Raw genomic sequence first — 21,836 nt, 5'->3', positions numbered from 1 at the left:
AAGAGATTGAAACCGGGTCGAAAGGGCTGCGATGTCCGCCAGCACCTGACAGCACTTTGCCTTCGGCGGTCGTCTCGTGTGCTTGGGAAGTGGAGTAATGCTGATGGGGATCACGCTCCACTGCAATCGGTTTTTATTGTTGCATCACAATCGCTCATCCGCCCCATGGTCGCCATGGCATACGAGTCGTTATCAGTTATCAGCGGCACACCGTCATCGATTGACGGATCGATTGAGTGCACGGAACTTCCAGTTTTCAAACCAAAGCAGGCATGCTATGAACTACATTTGTTTTGGTCAAGAAATCATAGTCAATGAATTAGATTGTTTTGAAACCTTACAGGCAAAAGGGGGTCACCAATATTAGTCATAGGCAGCCGCTTTTTATTGTAAACAATACACGCACGAATGGCAAAAATAAATACATAAAGCGATAAAGAACTAATTCTAAGGAAATGCTCCTTTTGTTTTCTTATTTTTTAAAAGCTGGAGAATTTAGTATTAGCAAAAAAATGTATTTGGAATATTCGCTTAAAGTATTATTTGAATTATACTAAATAATGCTTTTACATTTCAGAGATATTTCTCTTTTTAATTGCTTAAGCGTTTGAACTTTAAACTTTAATGACGAAGCATAATAGGTTGTAATTCGAGTTTGCTCGCTTTTAATAGTGTAAAATGTTATTATAAAATAACTTTGGTCTGTCGTCTGCGGTGGTTAAAACTGGATTGCAGCGACTTCGTCAGAAAAGTCGCAAAGCCTATCTGAAAAATAAAACAAGACTGCGCTTTTTGCCGCTGCTCTGCTGCCGTCGACTGAAGACTACAAAGCCTTGCCGAAACTTATCTGCTGCACAACGCCTTCCAGTCGAACCCAATTCCGATCTCAGCTAATCCCGCCCAGCAACCCACTCCATTATCCGCTGCCCACTGATTTCTACGTCGCAGTTGGCAGCTAAATGCTTACAATTTAGATATGTTTGCAAGGCAACAGAGAGCGAGAATGATATACTGAAAAAATAAGAACTAATTCTCAATTTACGAAGGTTTTCTGAGGAGGAGGCCTTAGAAAAATTATAGTAATTGTATTACACATTAATATATCGCGTACAATTGAATAGTTTAGGGGGACTCGGCTTACCTGGAATCAATAAGCACAATTCTTTAATTTAGACTTTGTATTTATTATAATTTGTATTTAATAAATATATATTATTCAAAGAAAGGTAGACTTATTTTTTAATTTAGAAAACCATTCTCGTTTCTAATCGAAGTTTTATGCCTTACAAATAATATAATAAATATATTACAGAATTTATGAAGACATTCCCTATTTATAAACATTTTATGGGAATTTGTTACCGCTTAAATGAATAACCACATTTCTTTGATTACGATTTTGTATTCATTGTAATTTGAATATGTTTTCAAGTACATACTTCTTAATTAAGGAAAGATGTCTCATATCTGGTGGTTAAATCAAAACAGTGGTGAAATACAAAATTCAAGAATTTTTCACAGAGTTGTTTTTAAGATACATTTTAATTAGTAATAACATACGCAAAGGATCCTAATTATAGATAAACATTTATTGGTCATGTCATATCCATTTTAACCATAAAGAGGATTACTAATATAAATGCTCCTAGTGGTAAAGGAAGTTTGTAATGTTATTATATCCTTGCTTTGAAAGCTCGAAAAATAAATTTAGAAACAACGAACATAGGAATGGAATTGAAAATATTTTCTCGCTATGCTTTACAAACTTTTGACCAGAACTATAACACCCTCTATCAGTGAGGGTATAAAACTGATCATACATTTGATTTAGGATGGGGGGGTGTACGTTACGGAGACAGACTTTGGAATGTAAACCGACGTAGCGACGCCGGCAGCGTTTTTATCAGCCAGCGCAAATTTCACCGCGCGGAGTTAGAGACTCTGAATGGGATGCGTAATTAGTAGATGAGTAAACACGAGTGTGTGCTTGCAGATTGGAATGCAGCTAAAGAGTGGGAGTCTCGACCTAGACAGTCTATTTTTGGGTCAGTGTAAGCAAAGTCAAACACCGACCAGCCAGACAACAAAGGCCATCTGATGAAAGCCAAACAAACGCCCTGCCCTGCTGCTATTTTAAAAACGCACTCGATTCGTTTTTAAAACGCACTCCCCTGATCATCATTAGATGATCGCCTCTGGTCCAGCCCAATTCACACGTGCTCGTTTTTCAGTCGGCTTGCCAACTGAATTGTTTGCCTGCGGGCATTGTAAATGTTAATGGGGGGTGTCTTCTGCTAATCTTCGCCACTGGTGGATTGATAAGCCAAATCTGGGGAAAATATCTGTAGGCCAACAAAGGGAATCGAGAGAAAAAAGCAGGTACATGCGGGTTCAGTGCTCCCTGTCCCAAGGTTGACTTTTCAAACTAAACTTTGAACGAGGAAGATCCCAGATCGCAGAACCCTCAACCCTAACCTGGAAACCTCCATTTACCGCGCGGAGGTTTTTCCGAATTGCGCATCAGAGCAACCAAGTCGCAGGCTAATGCTGATGCAATCCGGGCGTGCAATTGCACGAGAACCCGGACGGAGTGGCGGCTCCAGTTTCGAGCTAGCCAGCGTGTCTATTGATAAGACCGCCCAGAGATAGATGATAGATGATAGAGGATTGGAAAAGAAAAGCGATTCAAGCCAGCTTCCCCCAAGGACATGTTAAGGTTCCACTTTGAAATCAAACCGATAAAGTCAAATAATTTTGATAAAGATTTTGTACTCCCAGCCATTCATAACTATAAACTTAGAAACATTATACAGAGAAAATATCTTGACATACTTTCAAAAGGATTTCAAACTGCAATCTATTAAAACCACAGAGTTCAGAGCCCCGATAATCTGTATGAGTAATAGTCTGAGGTTTTAAAAAATGATTTTCTGGGGACAGACGAACATCTGGGATTTTGTTTTGTGTTCGCGATTGCAATGGGGTTTTCGACATGTTCAGTGATCGTTCAGAGGGCTGCACAAAGACCCCCTATGAATCAGCTCGAAGTGGTGATAAGTTTCGCGCGATTCAACAGGTAGTGGATTGTGATGTTACCTGCCACCATAGGCATGATTGGGAATGATTGGATTGGAATACCTAGCAATAGGCCAAACCCATCGAAGTCTGCGGTTGAGTCATTGGCTTGCGCAACTGTACCTGCGCGAATGGCCGGAAATTCCCGGAAAACTCGCGAAAAGGACATGCTACCTGAATGCGATTTCAAGACCTAAGATGGCCTGTTTAGCGGTTTAGGGAGGAGGAAAAGGTCACTCGAATGAGGCCGCCACTTGGCGAGTTGACACATTTAGCGGCGCCGTTGCTATCTTTGTTTTGCGGACTGCGACGTCGACTGCGATGTGATGCCGCCGCCCGTCGCCGCCGTCTTATAAACTAATGCGTATGAAGTTCAGAATTAGTTTTGCATTGGCCGCGTTTAGAGCAGCAGCCTGCGAGAGCAGAAAAGAACGAAACGAAAGCGAATCGAATCGAACAAAAGAGTGAACCGCCATCGCTTATCAATCAGCCGCAGCGTGTGCCGATGAGAAACCTGCGTTTCCGCCAATTCGTTTTAGCTGGCAAGAATCGCTACCGGATATACCATGAGTTGGTTCAGAAGATCGTCGCGTGCACAGTCCGCGAGCCACCTGCATTCCCCCGCCCAGAATCCGCAGCCGCAGGATATGTCCAAGTCGCTCAGCTGGCTGGACGAGCGGTGCATTGAGCGGCAGGAGCCGGAGGAGTTCTTCCACGATCCCGACCATGTGCGCCACTACAAGGAGGAGGCGCAGTTCCTGAGCATTATGTCCGAGTGGGAGATCATCGAGCATCCGCCGCAGGCCAATTACTTTTCGGCCGACTTTGAGGAGGAGCTGCTGCAGCACAGAACACAGCTGCCGGTCGTCGGTTCGCTGGAGGATATATCACCCAAGGAGCCCAAGGATGGCCAGGAGAGAGAAGCCAAGACCAAATCGAAGCCGAAGCCGAAACGCAAACGCAAGTTCCTGGAGCTGCTGTTCGTGGACAATATACAGAATGGGATTGCCCTGCCTGCTGGGGATGAGAACCAGCAGGTGGCTCCTTCCTCGCCGACAGCGGTGCTCTGCAAAAAGTCCAGGAAGTCGAGCAGCTCCACCAGCATCGCCTCGCCACCCATCACCTGTCCGCAGCAGGTGCTCAAAGACTGCCGCATCAATCGCAAGCAACTGAAGACTGAGGCTCTGGCCGGCTCCATCATGGGCGCCATCGGCAAGTGTCCCGCCGGAGAGGAGTCCATGCCCATGGGTGCGACTGGCAACGAGCGGGATCAGTGCCATCCTGGTGAGCTGAACACCTGTGACCACTACGACATCAAACAGTTCTTTCACCTGGACGAACAGGGCAACATCCTGCTGAGCATTGCGCACATTGTCGAGTGCCAGGCGCTGGGCCTGTGTCTCCAGGCCCAGAGTCGTCGTCTCTATCGACGCTATCGACGTGGCTGTGAGTGTGCCGACGAGGACTTTTGCCGGAGTCGCGGCTGCTGTTTCGTCCTGCGCCGTCTGCTGCGACTGCTGTGTGAATTAATAGTTGGTAAGGAGAGGGTCCTTAAAAGAGGGGATAGTGCTGAGAGTGTAGGACTTGATCTTGATTTGACTGTGGATTCGTATACCTTTTTGAACCGCCAAGTTATAGACTTGGCATGGAATATTTGTTTTCGAGTCAATACGTTCTTTTTAATCCATTTTGGACATATTCTAACCCATTTAATATCTCCAAGCTAACGCCTCCCCTTTCTCTGTTTACTTTCAGGTCACCCCCGCAACAAGATGAGCATCCAGAGCAGCGGCCCCGGCGACTCCCTGCGGGCCTACACCCTCCAGCTGGCCCAGGATCCCAGCTCCACGTTCGCCCGCAACATCGAGAACTTCATCTGCTGCACGAAGGAGTCGCGGGAGGCGGCGCCCCAGGTGGTGATGCGCAACATGCGCCAGTTCATGAGCGGCATGAAGAACTATCTGGTGAAGCACGGCGAGGGCAAGTTCCATGCCGAACTGGAGACGGCGAGGGCGCGTCTCAAGTCCGACGAGTTCCTCAATCTGGACGCCATGCTGGAGACGGTGATGCATCAGCTGGTGGTGCTGCCGCTGCGGGAGCACCTATACGGCATATTCGTGGATCACTATCAGCGCAGCGAGGACATTCAGCTGCTGGCGCAGAATGTGCGCTATGCCTGCGAACGGGAGGCGGCCGACTTTGGCATCCGGCCCACGGTGACGCCGCCATCGCAGGCCGCCCTGCGACTCATCGCCAACCTGCTGTGGCGCCTCCAGGAGGCCGAGCTGCCCCTGGACAAGCTGGAGCTCTTCCTGTGCGTCATCTCGACGGTGTTCGATGCCACCGGCTGTCCGCGTGGCCAGCAGCTGGGCGCCGACGACTTTCTGCCCGTGCTCGTCTACGTGGTGGCCAAGTGCGGATTCGTGGGCGCCGAGATCGAGGCGGAGTTCATGTGGGGCCTCCTGCAGCCGACCCTGCTGAACGGAGAGCCGGGCTACTACCTAACCGCCCTCTGCAGCGCCGTCCAGGTGCTCAAGACCTTCATGGCATCCGAGGGTGAGAGCGGCACCGGATCCCTGGACGTAAGTATCAGTCACAAATGAGCTGGGTTTCCGTTTCACTGCCCCACACGGGCATACACTTAAATTGCATAGATTATTAAAAGTATTTAAGAAACTTCTAGTAGAACAAACATTTGACAACGACTTGACGCTTGAAATTAGACTTACAACAAGAAAAGACTTAAATCCTAAAGTTTTTAATTTACTTAAGCATTTTTTTTATTTGGTTTTGTACCATTAAGATCAAAAGTTATCAGATTAAAAAAATACTATTTATGTTAGCACTTAAAACAATAAAATGAAATTTTATATTTTGAACTGAACAAAAAAATCGACAAGAAATTAAAGATTATTTAATTAAAATATTTCTGGTCTTTAAATTAGGAGGTTCTAAGAAAATCTTAATGCATCTTTTAAAATATATTTGGAAAGGCCCATATATACATTTCATATAAGAAGATAATGAAGAAGATATTTAGTAAGTTTCAGCAGTTGTACAGTGAAAAGAGCTACAGAAAATTAAAGATATTTTGAGTCAATCCCTATAAATAGGGAAAAAGGTTCATGATATTCAATAGGTTTGAAAAACCCAGATCAAGCTTTAGTAAATTAAAATAACTAAAGATATTTAATAGATATTTTGGGTCAATGCTATTAGGTATAGTTTCGGGAGTGGAACCGTGAAATCCAGCTTAAGCTCTAAGACCCCCAAAGTGCCACAGTGACTAACCATTCTTGTGCTTCCAGTGGCGCTCCAGCTGCCTGCCGGCCTGCTCCAGCGTGCTGCGCGTGATCATCCCCGACGAGTGCAACGGATCCCTGCAGACGAGGACGCTGCCGGTGCGACCACACACCACCACCCGCGAGGTGTGCCGCATCATCGCGCACAAGGCGCGCATCACGAACCCGCAGGACTACGCCCTCTTCAAGCTGGTCGACGGCGAGGAGACGCTGCTGACGGACGCCGAGTGTCCGCAGGATGCCCGACTGGCGGCCAAGGGGAAGCACTGTATGCTGGCCTACAAGCGGATCGATGCCAAGATCGCCTGGCCGACTGCCCAGCTGGCAGGACACTGATGCAGCTGCCCAAAATGGCCAAAATGCCCGGCATTTGACGACATACCAACCCGCCCTGCCCCTCTTGCTCACTAACCAAGCATATTTGATTAATAATTTATTATTATTACATTAAAATATACTTAGTAGCCTGTAAGTAAAGCTAATTAATGCTAATTAGAAAACATATAATGTGTACTAAACATCAGTATTGAGTTAAGTGTGTTTTTTTTTTTCCTTGGCCCTCGGGTCGAGCCCCTTTTTTTTTGCTAATAAATATACTATGCGAATAATACATATACACACATATACGATATATAAGCCACTAAGCGAGTAGAGATGCAAAATCTGCACAAACGGAGGAAGCGAGGAGTCATCTAAACGAATCTACACTCTAAACATATACGCAAACACGGGCATACCATGTGGTGATGGTATGGATCGTGTGTGCCACCCTGGAGACCAAAAGCACAGTTCAACAATCACAGCAACAATCAATCACTCATTCAATCAATCAATCTAGCGATCTTGCGGTCAGTGCATACCATCAAACTACACAAAAGGCATTTAGGTGTGAATGGGTTTCGCGTTTTTTTTAAGAAGCTATACCATATTATATTAAAATATAAACCATTACATTTTAATATTTATGTTCAACTAAACACAGCTATCAACCCTCGAGCTATACATAAATACATATTTTTTTGTATACTTTGTAAAATATGTGACACGTAATCCAAATAGCAAGCAAATAAATAACCAAAATAAAACCAAGGCTTTTTTAATACGTTCTTAGGGTTGAATATGTATATGTAAAGTTGGTAAGTACAGAAAAATAAAAAAAATCTTTTATACCGAAAGATACAAAAAAAACAACTTGATAAGATAGTTTTCATCATTTTTGACACGGAGGAATTAAAATAAGGAATGAAATAATAAGAAATCAAAATATTCAACACTCCAAAAAAAGACTTACAAAATTTTGATCTTTAATTTGGCATTAGTATCATTACCTTAAAAATAAGCATAACATATATATTTTAGGAAAATATAATGCGTTCTTAATGCTATGTAATTTTTTTTTGTTTTGGATTCATATTTGTTTTTTTGTTTTGAATATCAAATCTCCTAGCGTGGATACTTAATTGGATAATTTAATTGATTTTAATTAATTTTAATTAATTTAACATTATAAATTGGTCCGAGGTATTCCCATTAATACCCTAAAATAGCCTAGTTAGTCTTACAGAGTGTTTTAGTGCAATATACTTATAGGCTGACAATTTATAATCGAGTTTAATTAAAAGCCGCAGATGAAACTGGTGCCCAGAATAAAAATAAAGTCATGCTTCTGATCCCAGAATGATTCTCAGAATGGTGCATTTTTTTTTCTTTTTGCGGATTAGAAAGGTGGGGGCTATCGCCCGGGTTCACGACAAATCGACTCCCCAAAGTAACAATCGAGTGCCATCTGGGGACTTAATTGGCCCCACCACAGAGTACTCGAATCGAATCGAATCGAAACAAACGTCGCGACAGATAGCGATAATGGACGGTGATAGATGTGTAAAGCCGATTGTCGTTTGGCTCTCAAAATAAAATTATTGCCTGTATGCGGATTTATTGTCGCCAAGAATCGTTCCTCCATTGGTCTCTCCGAGCGAAAATAGCCGAATCAAATGTCGCGAGTTAATCTTGTGTATAGTAGAACTATTAACGCTGCTGCTCGCTTTGTTTTGATGGAAATTCAAATTCGGTGCGATAAGGACCACACATTCGCACGGATGACGACAGACGGACAAATAGTCAAACGGACAATCTAACACACGGACAATTAGACGGACGGACACGGACTGAACTTTAAATTTCGCAACGTGTGCAAAAAACGCACCGAAAACACCAACAAGTCTGCACAGGAAAAAACAAGCAATATAATATTTCCCTAAATCTGTTCTAAATATTCACAAATTTGATATTTTCTTTGCAAGTACTTAAAACACTAAACACATTAAACACTCTTAAGCATTCATAATATGAAACTCATTTTTATCTTACAAAAGTCAATCTGATTCTTTAAGAATGTAAGAAATCAGGAAAAGCTTAAAATATATATAATAAAGTTCTTATAGTATATAAAGATCGGCCTAGATAGGTAATTCGTGCATTATAGCTTTAATTTCAACACTAATTGAAATGAACTTTGAGCATGTTTAATTGCAAAGTTGCAATGTGCAAATATTTTATTGCAATCTTCGCCATCTTCTCACTACACAGATTGAGTTATTTATTTTCGGCGAACTGTGTTAAAACTTTTCCTTTGTTTTGCTATCGTGCAACAGTTGTAAATTGATACAGATTGGAGTTTGAGCAAGCCATAAATTTTTGGTTTAATTATAAATAGATAGCTGGCCTGCGATCGCCATCGCTGCTGGCCAGTCGCGATCGCAGCGGCTCTCGATTTTTGATACTTTGAGTGTGCTGTTATCAGTTATCAGCGCGACACAGCGACAGCAGCAGGAACGGCAACAAAAAGGTCCAATGACGCGATAATAAACAATTATTGCCACGCCACATGGTCCCCAAAAGCCCCATCGTCCGGGGCGAAGAAGAAGATCAAGGAGCCAAACATCGATGCACCGAAAGAAATGTGGATGGGTTTTCTTCTTTTTAAGGGGTCTTCGAAGCGCAAAGGTTTCCACTTTCCACCTCTCACTTGCTTAAACTTACATTTTGGTTATTGAACAACGATTAAATACGTTTATAAAGTATTGCAGCACATATAATTTAGCTTTTGCTTAGTTAAAATCAAATTTATTATCTAAAATGTTAATGTAAAGTCCTGAAAAACGTAAAGTAATTCTGGAGCTTATATTTGGTTTTTATAGATTCAATTCTTAAGCTTTAAGGCATAAATACAAACTGCAAATGATAATGGAATCGTTTTTAAGTTTATATATGATGCATATTGTATATTTATTTAGAAAACTATGTAACAATATTCCAGATTACATGATAAAATATTTTACGCGATTTCTTAAACTCGATCTTTGATATACAATCTAAAATGACACAGAGTAAAAAAATGAGTTTGTTAATGATGTATATTTAAATGAATATTGTTAATATACGCAGGTACGATAATATTTTTTGCTGTGGAGCAACAATTAACCACAGGGGGCGCAGAAGGAGCGGTGAGATGTTTTGATTAGACACTCCTAAGTACAGAAAGTCGGGCGGGCAATAAAAAACAAAAGATTGACGAGAGTAAATATATTGATTATTGCACGGATGAAGTGGGCTGTTCGATAACTTTTGCACAGGTCCGAAACCAACGAGCCTATAAACAATTGGCGATTGCTGGACTGGCTGTGGATGGTGGTGGAAAAGTGGGTTAAGGGGCGTCGATCGACGACAGTGTGTCATAAAATATATTCAAGTTCCGGCGCTCGTGCGATCGATCAACCGATTCGATCGCTCAACGGTGCAAACCTTGTGGCAGTTGAAAAGTTTAGGAACCACTATTTTGCGCGGCTATGATAATTTTGGCAAACAATCTAAGATAAAATGTTTCCAATATTCTATCCTAATGTTTACGAAAACTATTATAAGTCTATTTTTGGTCTATTTACTTTGTATGAAACGTGTTTTCTCTTTGATTTTTTAAAGGACCAATCAGTTTGTTTATTTATTCAAGTTATTTGTTCTTATATAACTCAAGAACACATGGATATGATATTATTGTTATTGATACCGGCACAACCAACCTAATATTTGTGTGAATAAACTTTAAGTTCAACTAATTAGAATTTTTTAGTTACTAAAGTAGATTGTAATTTTGGAAAGCAGGTCCGCGTACTAAGTTAAATATCATAAAAATATAATGAAGTTTTAATCTTTTACCAAAGATGAATCACAAACTTTTTCTAAATGTTATATAACCAACAGATTAACAACCAAAATGAGTTCCCCGGAATTTTTTGAATACCCAGATAGGAAAACCTCTGAGTAAAGGACCCGACAAGTGGGGCTCAATATTTATATTGTTATATTATAATGGTACAACGTTGTCCAAAGTGGAAGCCATAAACAATTTCAATAAAATAATTAATGTCAAATAAATGATAATGACAAAAGTATATGATTTTCTGAAGTAATACGAAATCGGAATGGTTTGGCTTTTCCCTCTGTCGATAAGCGCTTGGACCACCCACGCAAAACCGAGTACCTTTGGCCGAGTACCACAGATGATATTACCCCTGGTACTAACACCACCGACAAAATCACAAAAAAAACCAGGCTCGTGCGGGCAATCGCATTACGCATACGCCATGTCCGCAAAGCAGGTGCAGGTGCACACTGGGATAGCTATAGCCTTTCTTTGGCAGAATTTGATATAAAAATATATTTAGTTTTAATCTTTTAATTAGTTATTTTGTATATCAAATCGATAAGTTAAAACTTATTCAATTAAGCAAAATGCGGAAAGCTTTTAGGAGTTTTTTGCAATCAACAACGTTGTACATTCAGACATTCTTTAATTAACTTTGAATTATACTTTTACAGTTATCCCTGCTAAGTGCTATTACTTTGGCGAAGTTAAAACAAAGAGCCCTTATACATTTTTGTATGGCTGAAATCCGGAAAAATCAACTCGATTTCGGTTATTTTTATCAAAACCCTGGAAAATAATTGTCAAAAGCTGGAATGTCATACATCGCTAAAAATAATTCAGAAATCAGTTAAAAAAAATTATTTTTTCAAATCAATTTCGAATTTGTAGTTTAGGTCCCCAGCTGTAAAAAAAATCATTATTTTGGCTGTCCGTGTAATTTTGTCGAAGTTTGGTTGGTTTTAAAGAATTATGTGCGTATCGCTTTTTTTTATTTACTATGTTGGCTGTATATCATTTGGATCCATCCCTTGAGTTCACTATACACTAAGATACAACAAAAAATTAAATACCTAAATTTTAAAAACAACTACTTACAATATGACCTTAGCTTTTATATTTTAAGAGAAATTAACTAAAATTTGAGTGTATGCAATTTATTATGTGTAATTAAATGTAAAATAATATAAATAATATGAAATATTATATATTTTGGGTGTTCTCTGAGTGTAATACAGTTAAATGCCAAATAATATTAATAATATAAAATATTACTCATCCGCCATGATGGGTATATGGGCGGAAATGTGGGTCAAACGGCAAGCGATATTATATATTTGTATATTTAAATTATATTTTGGCCCACTGTGCGACGAGAGCGAGAGAAACCGCCCAGTTGGCGCAATCTGAGGCCCAGCCGAAGATCCAATCGTATGCCGCTGAAATAGTCGAATAGTCGCATAGTCGTATAGTCGTATAGTCGTATAGTCGGCTTGGCGATCTGAGAAGCAGCCGTCGCAATTCGCTTGGCATTCGCGCTGGGCCAGCTGAACAGTGCGAGCGTCAAGTCGCGACGGTTCCAATTTTATTCCGCTGACATCCACATCCACATCCACATCTACATCTGCTTTTGTTTTTGTTTGCGTTCGCGTTGCGTTGAGTTGAGTTATTTTTTTGTGTGTGAAAGAGCGCTCGATCGATCCGATCGATCGGCAGTGGTAAACAAAGCGATCGCGCCATCTTAGACCAGCAGCCATGGAGGTGTACACGTCGGACAGCTCGGACACGGATTCGCGGGAGCAGAAGACCCTGGACTTTGGGCGCATGAGCCTGGACCTGGTCACCTTGGAGGACCATTTGGCCTCGCCGCAGAAGGCGCTGCTCAAGTCCAGCGGCGACATTGAGACGATGCTGCTCAACCACAACCGGCTGGTGGGTCTGCCCCGCCTCCTGCTGCAGTTCGCCAATTTGAAGATCCTGGACCTCAGCTCCAATGCCATCACCACCTTGCCGGATGCCGTCTGCCAGCTGCCGCTGGTCACCCTGATTGCCAAGAACAACCTGCTGACCAACGCCTCGCTGCCCAAGTCGCTGCTCTCCAAGCAGGCCAATGCCACCAATGGTGGCTCCACGCTCAAGGAGCTCAACCTGAGCGGCAACCAGCTGACCCACTTCCCCGAACAGGTCACCGATCTGCGCCACCTCAAGTACCTCTATCTGGGGGGCAACAAGATCTCCAGCATCTCGAAGGACATCTGGAAGATGCAGAGGTATGTAGAGTGGGGTCTCTGCGGTCGATGGGTTCTCTGGCCTCTCGCCCGTTTGCTCAAGTGTTTTGTTTTGTCAAGAACCAAGCATTTCATTGTTCAAACCTAACGATTTTAATCGGGTATGTTGGCTTTGATTACCCGCTTGCCAATTAATAATTACCAATTTAGACCAACTTCTACACTCAGAAAACCAAATAGTCCTGAAAACTCCTAGCTTTGTGAAAATTATATATTAGAAAAAATTACTTAAAAAATGAGCCCGGGTCATTTTTGATGATATTTTAAAGTATTTTAAGTCAATTTGTTTTTTGGTGTAGGGTTTACAATTTATTAGCAAAAAACAAAATTTTGTTGATTTTATTTCATTACACAAAATTGTAATACAAAACTTATTTTTTTCCCCGATAACAAAAAATTAAACTGTAGACTAACAGACTAGTTAAAGGTAATGTCTGATTTCGACTTTTTATAAAAAAAAAACAAAGTTTTTATTAAAATAAATTATCCCAAAAGAAAAAGTGTCATTAACTTAGGGTCCGTCAAGGTCAAAAATAAAACTTAGACTGAACAACAATGGTCGAAACACAATAAAGGGCGATAACTCAAAACAAAATTAATTGTATAGATAACGAAAAATGAGCAAATTACTAGATTTATGAAAGGTTTTCATTTATAATTCTGTCGGCAGCTTTATCTGATTGATGGTTGGATTCACCCCTACATTGAAATCCTTCAGCAGGATTCCTGATACTTATATAGTCATAATCAGTATCAACAGCCGATCAGTCGATTAACAGTGATCTATAATATACTAGGGAACAACGATCTTTTGAACGGTTAACAAAATTGCAAAACACGCATTTTGATATTGCATAATTTAGTTAATAATATAATGCATCAGTATAAATATAAATAATCTCAATATATTCTTTCTTTAAACAGTTAAACAAATTCAAAAATATAATGCATAATTTGGCCAAAAGAATAATACATCAGAAGTAATATATTTAGATTTTGGGACGAAAAGCCTTTACTTTTATCGTTAGTATCGTTAGTACCATATACCACTCATAACAATGTTTTTACAATACATTCTACCAAATTGAAATACATGAATTTTTATATTACACAATTTAGCTAACACAACAACATATAAAGTTTAAGGGGAGAAAAAGGCTTTACTTCTTGAATAATATAACTATGTTTTTTTTGAATATTCGCCATTTCTCTTGAACCCTTATATCTAAAATATCCACCTTGATATTGCATAATTTAGATAGCGATTGTGCTATGATTAGTAGATATATATATTTAATTTGGGGGCAGTGAAAGTCTGTCTATCTCCTATTACTAAATTCAGAAGTTCCATACTATGGGCTTAGGGTCTTACCTAATTTGACCTAAAAGCAGCAAGGATGCGGAATTTCGCACTTTCTGCGAGTGTACTCCCCCCGTTCCCCTTGTCGCTTGACATTGGCCACTCGATGGGAAGGGGCGACGACTGGCGATCGCTGTTGCCATGTATAAAAGTCCAAGCACAGACGAGATCGTAATATATAGCCGGGGAGCTGATAACGCCGGTCTGCCACTTGTCCGGTGGTTGGGCGATCGGAGGGATGGGTTCGGTGGATCGGTGGATCGGCGGATCGGTCGGGTGGTGCTGGCGTCGTAAAAGCCAAATCTATCGAAAACACGTACTCGAATCGACCCAACCGATTTGGTCGGCTCATAAAGATACGACCGTGTATTAATACAATAATAAACAATAAGCAAAAATGGCACAAATAGCAACAAAATCGCACAGAAAAATTCCAAATATCAGTTGAAAACAAATTAAACAATAAAGAACTCTATAGTCGAGTGCCTTGACAATAAGATACCCTACAGAAATTCTCATTACTTAATTTTATAACATTTTTGGTTGCAAATTTAAATGCATTCTTTTGTTACATATTATACACCGTGATATTCCTAAGATTTTGAGATATTTTACATTACATTTTTCAATAAGTCCAGTATACCCTAAACCTCTAAGCACGCCAAAAAAATTTAAATAGGCATTAGTTATCAGAGGGGCTGGACTTTGCAACGTCTTTGCGGAATTGATTGTTTCGCACTTAAGACCCCGGGAATGCGAAGAGGACCCTAGGGCCAGAAGGCCATAAGCCATGACATAAGTAGTGATTCACTAGTAAAGTATATATATTTATAGTCAGGGCGAAATATACTACTAACAACAGAGGAAGCTAACTTCGGCAAGCCGAAGTTTATATACCCTTGCAGTTATTACAAATCGACTACATTTCGATTTCTGTGCCTATATTACTAAAAACAATGAAGCTGTGTCGACTTTGCGCTGCATTTTGCCATCGTTTCTATGGCAGCTGTATGATATTGTTGTCCGATTGTAATTTAATTAAAACCGTAATTCCATAAAATTTAAATATTACTAGATCGACTCTCCTGGTGATGCTGATCAAAAATATATATACTTTATTGGGTCGGAAATGTCTCCTTCACTGCGTTGCACACTTTTGACTGAAATTATAATACCCTCTGCAAGGGTATAAAAATGAATAACGCAAAAGTTGAACTCTTTTCCAAAAAAATACAATTCAACTTCTATACATCCAATTTAAAATTAATAAAAATTCTTCTTTTTAAATCCTATTCACTTTTAAAATGGATATTGTAGGATATTAATTATTCAATTCAATTAAAACTGCTATTAGTTGTTATAAAAAATGAAGACATGAACAGGGATCACATCGAGAAAATGGTTTATAAATTTCAAAATGGGTTTAAATGTAATATAATATATTGAATATTATTTGTATAAAAGTAGATACATTTACCTCGACTAGGAATTGTTTTCTGGGAATATTTTGTACTTAGCCTAACCTTAAAATGAAATCTGGTTTTATTTTTATATTTAGATTTAATAAAACTGTATAATATTTTTGGCTACGCCCAAGGTTGTTTACGTCAAATGAATCTGTAATCTGTAATCCTTCTTGCAGTCTGCACGTTCTATCCCTGGGTGGTAATCTGATCAGCGAAGTGCCCGAGGCGGTGGGCTCCCTGAACCAACTGCAGGCCCTAGTCCTCTGCGACAACCTGATCGAGATCCTGCCAACGAGCATCGCCCGACTGAAGAACCTCAAGTCGCTCTTGCTCCACAAGAACCGACTGCGACATCTTCCCAAGGACATCGTCGCACTGAAGAACCTGACGGAGGTAAGACCCATATTCCTCAAATACAAAATCCAAGTCAATCTATATCAAATTGGAAAGAAGAAACAAATTTATAAATTATACCATAAACTGCAAATATAGAATTATATAGTCAAGTACAACACACATACCTAATGGTATTCCACTTTAAATGATACGTTATCCGAAACTTGTAACAGGATCGACTATTCATTTAAGTAGGAAAAATCGCTTCTTGTCTGCTTAAATATTAAATAAATAGTGTAGAAAATATAAATTTGTTATTTTGTATATATCGCATTTAAGTGAAGTCAGCCAATCATATACATTCATTCTTTCCTTTTTTTTGTTGAGCTGACCCACTTTATGATTGTACCATTTCGTGTAGTTCCTTGCCTTACTAATCCTGTGCTCTGATCTTGCTCGTCCACAGCTGAGTCTGCGCGACAATCCGCTGGTGGTGCGCTTCGTCCAGGACATGGCCCTGAAGCCGCCCACCCTGCTGGAGCTGGCCGGGCGGATGGTGAAGGCCAGTGGGCAGCGACCAGGACCCTACGACATCCCGAGGACACTGGCCGAGTATCTGAACAGTGCCAACTGCTGCGTGAACCCCAACTGCAGGGGCGTCTTCTTCGACAACCGGGTGGAGCACATCAAGTTCGTGGACTTCTGCGGGAAGTACCGGGTGCCACTGCTGCAGTACCTCTGCTCCTCCAAGTGCATCGAGCCGGAGCAGCCGGCGCGCGGCTCATCCGTTCCGGCGGCTAGTGCCAGCAGCGGCTTCATGATGCGCAAGGTGCTGCTGGGCTAGCCGCAATCCGGCTCGGCCCGGCCCGGCCCGGTCCGGTCCGGCCCACTCCGGCTCCTGGCCGTATCATCCGGGAGCGCGATCGGAGCGCCGACCGATCCGGTATCGGATTTGGAGAGGACAGGGACACGAAATCGATATCGGATTCGGAAACGGAATCGGAAACGGAAACGGGATTTGGGAGCGGAACGGAACGGAACGGAAACGGTAGTCGAAAACGGTAGCGGAAATGGCGGAAGCGGAAGTGAGAGTGGAAATGGCGGATCCACGCGTTCCGAGGAGCCGAGGAGTCCGGCAGCCACGGGGCCGCTCGACGGGAATACCCCCATTGGCTTCACACACGTTATCAAATCCAATTTGAACTAGTTTGCTAAGTGATTACGACCTGTTTGTTTGCTCGCCTTTCTGTTTGTTTGTTTGCTTGTTGTTATCCACACTTACACAATCTATACCAAAGAAACGCGGCTGGCTTTCACTGGGCAAAAGGATTCGAGTGGCTTATGGAGCTTATGAACCAAAGGTTGCAGTTGTTGATTACAAACCCTACATACGGTCATTAGGGAGGTACACATTTGTGGGAGATACATATTTCTTGGTATAACCAAATGACTCATTGACTTTAAAGTTTATCACTCATACGTAGTGTTGCCTCTGAATAGGTTTAGGTCTATTTAAACGAGGTCAATAAGATTGGAAATGAAAGAGCCATTTTTTATGGACCCTTTCAAAACTCCGAAAATGTGTTGATTACCAACATCATATTAAACTATCGTTTTTTTTTTGACCACCCTAAAGTACACCTACATTCATAAATATCTAGTTTTCCGACCCTACCTTTAGCTACAGTGAATAGATATTAGCAAGTATTTTCGACGCCTTTTATGCTTTGCAAAAATTAAACCTAAAGTATCCTGCACAGTAAGTTGCAGCAAAACCTGTGCTACCAACATTTAATAAAACCCAAGATTTCATTAATTTGTTTACACTTAGTCCGATTGTTAATCTACACAAACAGTACATTACTGTGATCCCTAATCATGCCTTACATTAAATGATCATTGTAAAAACCAAGTTTGTTCTTATTTAACCCAATAGTTCCTATTAACGGAAACCCCTCAAAACATAGGATTGTGACATGTGATCTTATTAAAGTTTGTCAAATTCAATGTAATTAATCTATTAATCTATTGATTTGTCAGTACCAATTTAAAAAACGGCAAGCCTATTGGAATATCCTGCAAATGGATATCCCCTTATCGCTGTATTTCAATTGTTGAAGACACGACTTTCCCCCAGTGCACCTTTAACGGATAAACGAAGCAAATACGTTGTATGGATAGTGTTTATTGTGTTTAATCGCTCACATTTGGCCGAATGCCGCGCCATGGACAGCGTCTATTACTAGATTATTTAAAAAAAAATCGGAGAACAGAGGCGGGGACAGAGATACATGGACTTGTCACTCGTCAGGGGCTATAAAAAATAAATACAAAACTAGGGGCGGCCAACGAAAGGGTCACAGATGATGGAACTCGGAACATTCAACAGATTCTAGTTCTTGAGCTTGTCTGGCATGCGACACTCGGCTACGAAGAGTGAGCTGCCACCCCGCCTGATTAACGCGGATCGCACGGATCACTCGGATTCTTTTCTAGAGGCAGTGCGGGGCAGGATTACGTCTTCATTATCTGCGGAATGGGGCGCTTGTCTTACAATTCTAATTATATGGAGTAGTAGTTGAATGTAGTTGTATTCGGCGCTTGGTTGGGCACAGTTTACTGGTCCATCACCTCCTGGCTGGTGTCGTCGACCTCCATTGCGGCCGGTTCGTCCTTGGCGGCCTCTTCGGTGGCCATTTCGGCGGCGGGGCCGCTTTCGGCCATGACCACCTCCTCGACGGCGGCCGATGGCGAAGCGCGTGCCTCCTCCTCGGCGGGGGTGTCCTCCATGGGCTGGTCGTTGAGGGCCAGAGCCGGCGGAGTGACGACGGCCAAGGGCGAAGCCTGCGAATCATCGGCTGCCTCGGCGGGCGGCGTCTCGGCAGCCGAATCGGCGGCGCCCAATGGAGATTGTGGTGTGGTGGCGGCGCCCAGTTCTTCGACGGCGGGGCTGGATGCCTCCCCATCCTGCGACTCCTCGGCTGGTTCCTTGACTGCCTCAGCGGCAGTGGTGTCGTCCTCTTTCTTTTTCTTATCGGTCTCTGCAGCCGGCTCGGCAGCCTCCTTTTTCTCAGGGAGCGGCTTCTTGGCCGGCTCGGTTTCAGTCTTTTCGGGTTGGCTCTCCTTGGTCTCGGCCTCTGGCTTGGCCTCAGACTTGGTCTTCGGTTTTGATTCGGCAGGAGCTGCCTTCTCGTCGGCGGGCTTCTCTGCTGGTGCAGGCTCAGTCTCGGCAGCTTCCTTCTCTTCCTGCTTCTCTGTTGCAACTGAAGCAGGCTTTTCCTCCTCCTTCTCCTTTTCTGCCTTGGCTTTGGCAGGCTCCTCCTTTTCGCCCTCGGCTGGTGGTGTGGCTTTATCGTCAGCCGGTTTCTCGTCTGGCTGTTCCACCTTTTTGTCCGACTTATCGGCCTTCTCGGTCTTCTGCTTCTTTACGATCTCTTCCTGTGGTTCGGCCGCCTCTTTTTTGTTCTCCTCTGCTTTCTCCTTGGCAACTGGTTCTTTCTCGGCGTCGGGAGATTTGCTTTGCAGGGGGTCCTCAACCTCTTCATCGGCAGAGGCTGGGGATCGCTCCTCCTGCTCGCTATCCTTCTTGCTGCCGTTTACAGCCTGCTTGGTGGTCTTGGCCTCTTGTTCAGCCTCCTCCACTTCCTCGTCGGGCTCTTCGATCTCGGCAGCCTCTTGTGGGGAATCAGTCTCATCGTTGTCACTCTTCTCCTCCTTCTCCTTGTCCTTTTTGTCCTTGGCGGCCACATCCGCTTCCGGTTCGGCGGGCACGTCATCGGCCGCCTCCGAGCGCTCTTCGCCCTCGATCTCCAGCTTGGCCTTCTTGGCCTTGGGCTGCACATTGTCGTCCGATCGCGGGCAGCTGGCCTTCTGCGCACCGCCTGCCGAAACGGAGCTAGGGGCAGAACCCTCCTCGGCGTTGCCGTTGTTGAACAGGGCCTCGTTCTCCATCTCAATGTCGATGTTGACTTCCAGGGAGAGATCGCCGTTGACCACGGAGTCCAGAGAGTCGCCATTCTCGCTTTCGGTGCGTCTGCGTCCCGGATCAATGGTGCTGACCACTGCAAAGGGTATCTCATTAAGTAACCTCACTCTATGTTTCTGGGTACATTTACTTACCAAGAATGTTCTTCTCCAGAGCACGCATGAACTTGTCGATGCGCGAGTACTGCTTGCGGGGATCGATAAGCAACTCGCACAGACGCTGCACGGTGAAAGGAGCTGCATTGAAGAGGTCTAGACGCTCGAGCAGCGATGACTTCATGGTCTCATAGTTGAATGGATCCACATTCGGATAGTTGGGAATCTCTATATGATGGAAACGACAAGGTGTTATCAGGTGGCTTAAAGGATTTTTGTCCTGTTCTCAGTTTGTAAACTGCAGAAAAAAATCAACAGAATTAATTTGTTTGAAAATTCTCAATTTGCATTCGAATTGGTTGTAAGAAACCAGTTATTATTGTACTGACTCAGATTAACTCTTAACAATAAATGCTATCATAAAAAGGGGTTGTTATGCGCAGCAGGTGAGATAGTATGATACATGACAAGAGTTGTAAGGCGAAAGAAATTAATATCAGAACTCAAAAGGACGTTGAGAAATGTGTCACTTAGCGCCTGGTAACTCACCCTCTACACGAGGCGAATCCTCGTTGAAGTGCTTAATCACGTTGAGCAGCTTTTCGCGGAACAGATACTTCAGGCTGGTCCACTTGAAGATGGTATCGCCGGTTTTGGCCACATACTGCAAATAATCCTCCAACTCCTTGGGTATCTCCTTTTGCTTCAGGCGCGTGAAGCGCTCCAGGATCTGCAGGATCTCGTCGCTGTTCTCCATGGTGACCATTTAGGCAATCGTTGAGCGGGGAAAAACTGTGGAAAAGCGGTAAAAAAAACGGAGAGGAGAGATCAAAAACCGGCCGGCAAAGTGAGAAAAAAAATGTTCTCCTCGAGGTAGACACACAAAAAAGCGAGAAAACGAGAGAGAACTGAGAAATTTCGCCAACTTTGTGCAATTGTGTGCAGGTATGCGCATGAAGCATCTTGCATCTGCCAGCTCTATCTCTCTCTTTCTCACTCTTTTGGTGGAGGATTCGCCAGGAAAACTAGTTATGCTGCACACACACACAACATTCGCTCAAATTTGCAAATTCAAAAAGCTGATTGTGTTTGTGTGTGTTAACGGCTGCAACTCTTGTTGCCAGGCCAATGGTGTTGTAGTTGTTGTAACTGTCTGCTCCAGACGGCCAAAAAAAGGGAACACAAAATTTGCGACGCCTTTTGCGAATTTCCCTGGCGAACCGGCCAGTCTAAGTATTCGCAATTCGCAACTGGCCTTTTAGCCAATTCCAAGGAGCAGTTAATCCCCTTACACTTTCCACTCACCTGCACTAGCTTCGCTACTGCTTTCTATCACAACTACGCCTTTTAATAGCACTTTAATCCAGGTGACAATTGGATCACACAACTTCGTTTGGATTTTATTTGCAAAGTGGTAGACTGACCGTTCGACGCCGCCTGCGATGTGCGCCAGTCGATTGCCGGTGCCGTTAGTGGTGCTATCGATAGTTAAAGAGTGACCGACTGGCGGTTAATATCGAATGGGAAAAAATTTAAAAATCAAAAGAGAAAGTTATTCCCCTAATTTCGTTTTTTATATTGAAATCAAAAACGTGTTTGTAAGACACATTCCACAACTAAATAGGAGAATTAAATAATAGAATAAAGAATAATATTGTGTCCTGATAAGCGAGTTAATTTATAAGTTGTATAAAATAAGAAATTAAATAAATGTATAATTATATA

The 21,836-nt window shown here is 42.5% G+C and overlaps 3 protein-coding genes across 3 annotated transcripts in view; 2 read left to right on the top strand and 1 right to left on the bottom strand.

Moving 5' to 3' along the window:
• LOC108053925 (protein sprint) overlaps positions 1-7,462 on the top strand; it is a 61,101-nt gene extending 53,639 nt beyond the window's left edge. Inside the window, 2 exon segments of the mRNA XM_044461370.1 lie at positions 4,831-5,657; positions 6,384-7,462. Coding sequence (XP_044317305.1) covers positions 4,831-5,657; positions 6,384-6,713 — 1,157 coding nt within the window. The 3' untranslated portion in view covers positions 6,714-7,462.
• A 4,606-nt stretch (positions 7,463-12,068) lies between these two features.
• On the top strand, positions 12,069-17,332 carry LOC108041201 (leucine-rich repeat-containing protein 58). The gene is made up of 3 exons (XM_044461131.1): positions 12,069-12,851; positions 15,872-16,088; positions 16,498-17,332. Exons 1-3 carry the CDS (start codon positions 12,337-12,339, stop codon positions 16,873-16,875), a joined length of 1,110 nt encoding a protein of 369 aa, XP_044317066.1. The 5' UTR covers positions 12,069-12,336; the 3' UTR covers positions 16,876-17,332.
• Positions 17,333-18,196: 864 nt separating this feature from the next.
• LOC108041206 (serine/threonine-protein phosphatase 4 regulatory subunit 2) lies at positions 18,197-21,555 on the bottom strand. Its single transcript, XM_017119061.2, has 4 exons — positions 21,417-21,555; positions 20,661-20,903; positions 20,151-20,339; positions 18,197-20,092 (listed from the first exon to the last, which is right to left on the bottom strand). The coding sequence occupies exons 2-4, from the start codon at positions 20,875-20,877 to the stop codon at positions 18,648-18,650; spliced, it is 1,851 nt and encodes a 616-aa protein (XP_016974550.1). The 5' UTR covers positions 20,878-20,903; positions 21,417-21,555; the 3' UTR covers positions 18,197-18,647.
• Positions 21,556-21,836: the final 281 nt, after the last annotated feature.

The sequence above is a fragment of the Drosophila rhopaloa genome, unplaced genomic scaffold (genome assembly GCF_018152115.1).
Source record: "Drosophila rhopaloa isolate 14029-0021.01 unplaced genomic scaffold, ASM1815211v1 contig_3, whole genome shotgun sequence".
Lineage (NCBI taxonomy): Eukaryota > Metazoa > Arthropoda > Insecta > Diptera > Drosophilidae > Drosophila > Drosophila rhopaloa.
This window is presented reverse-complemented; position numbering and strand designations above follow the sequence as displayed.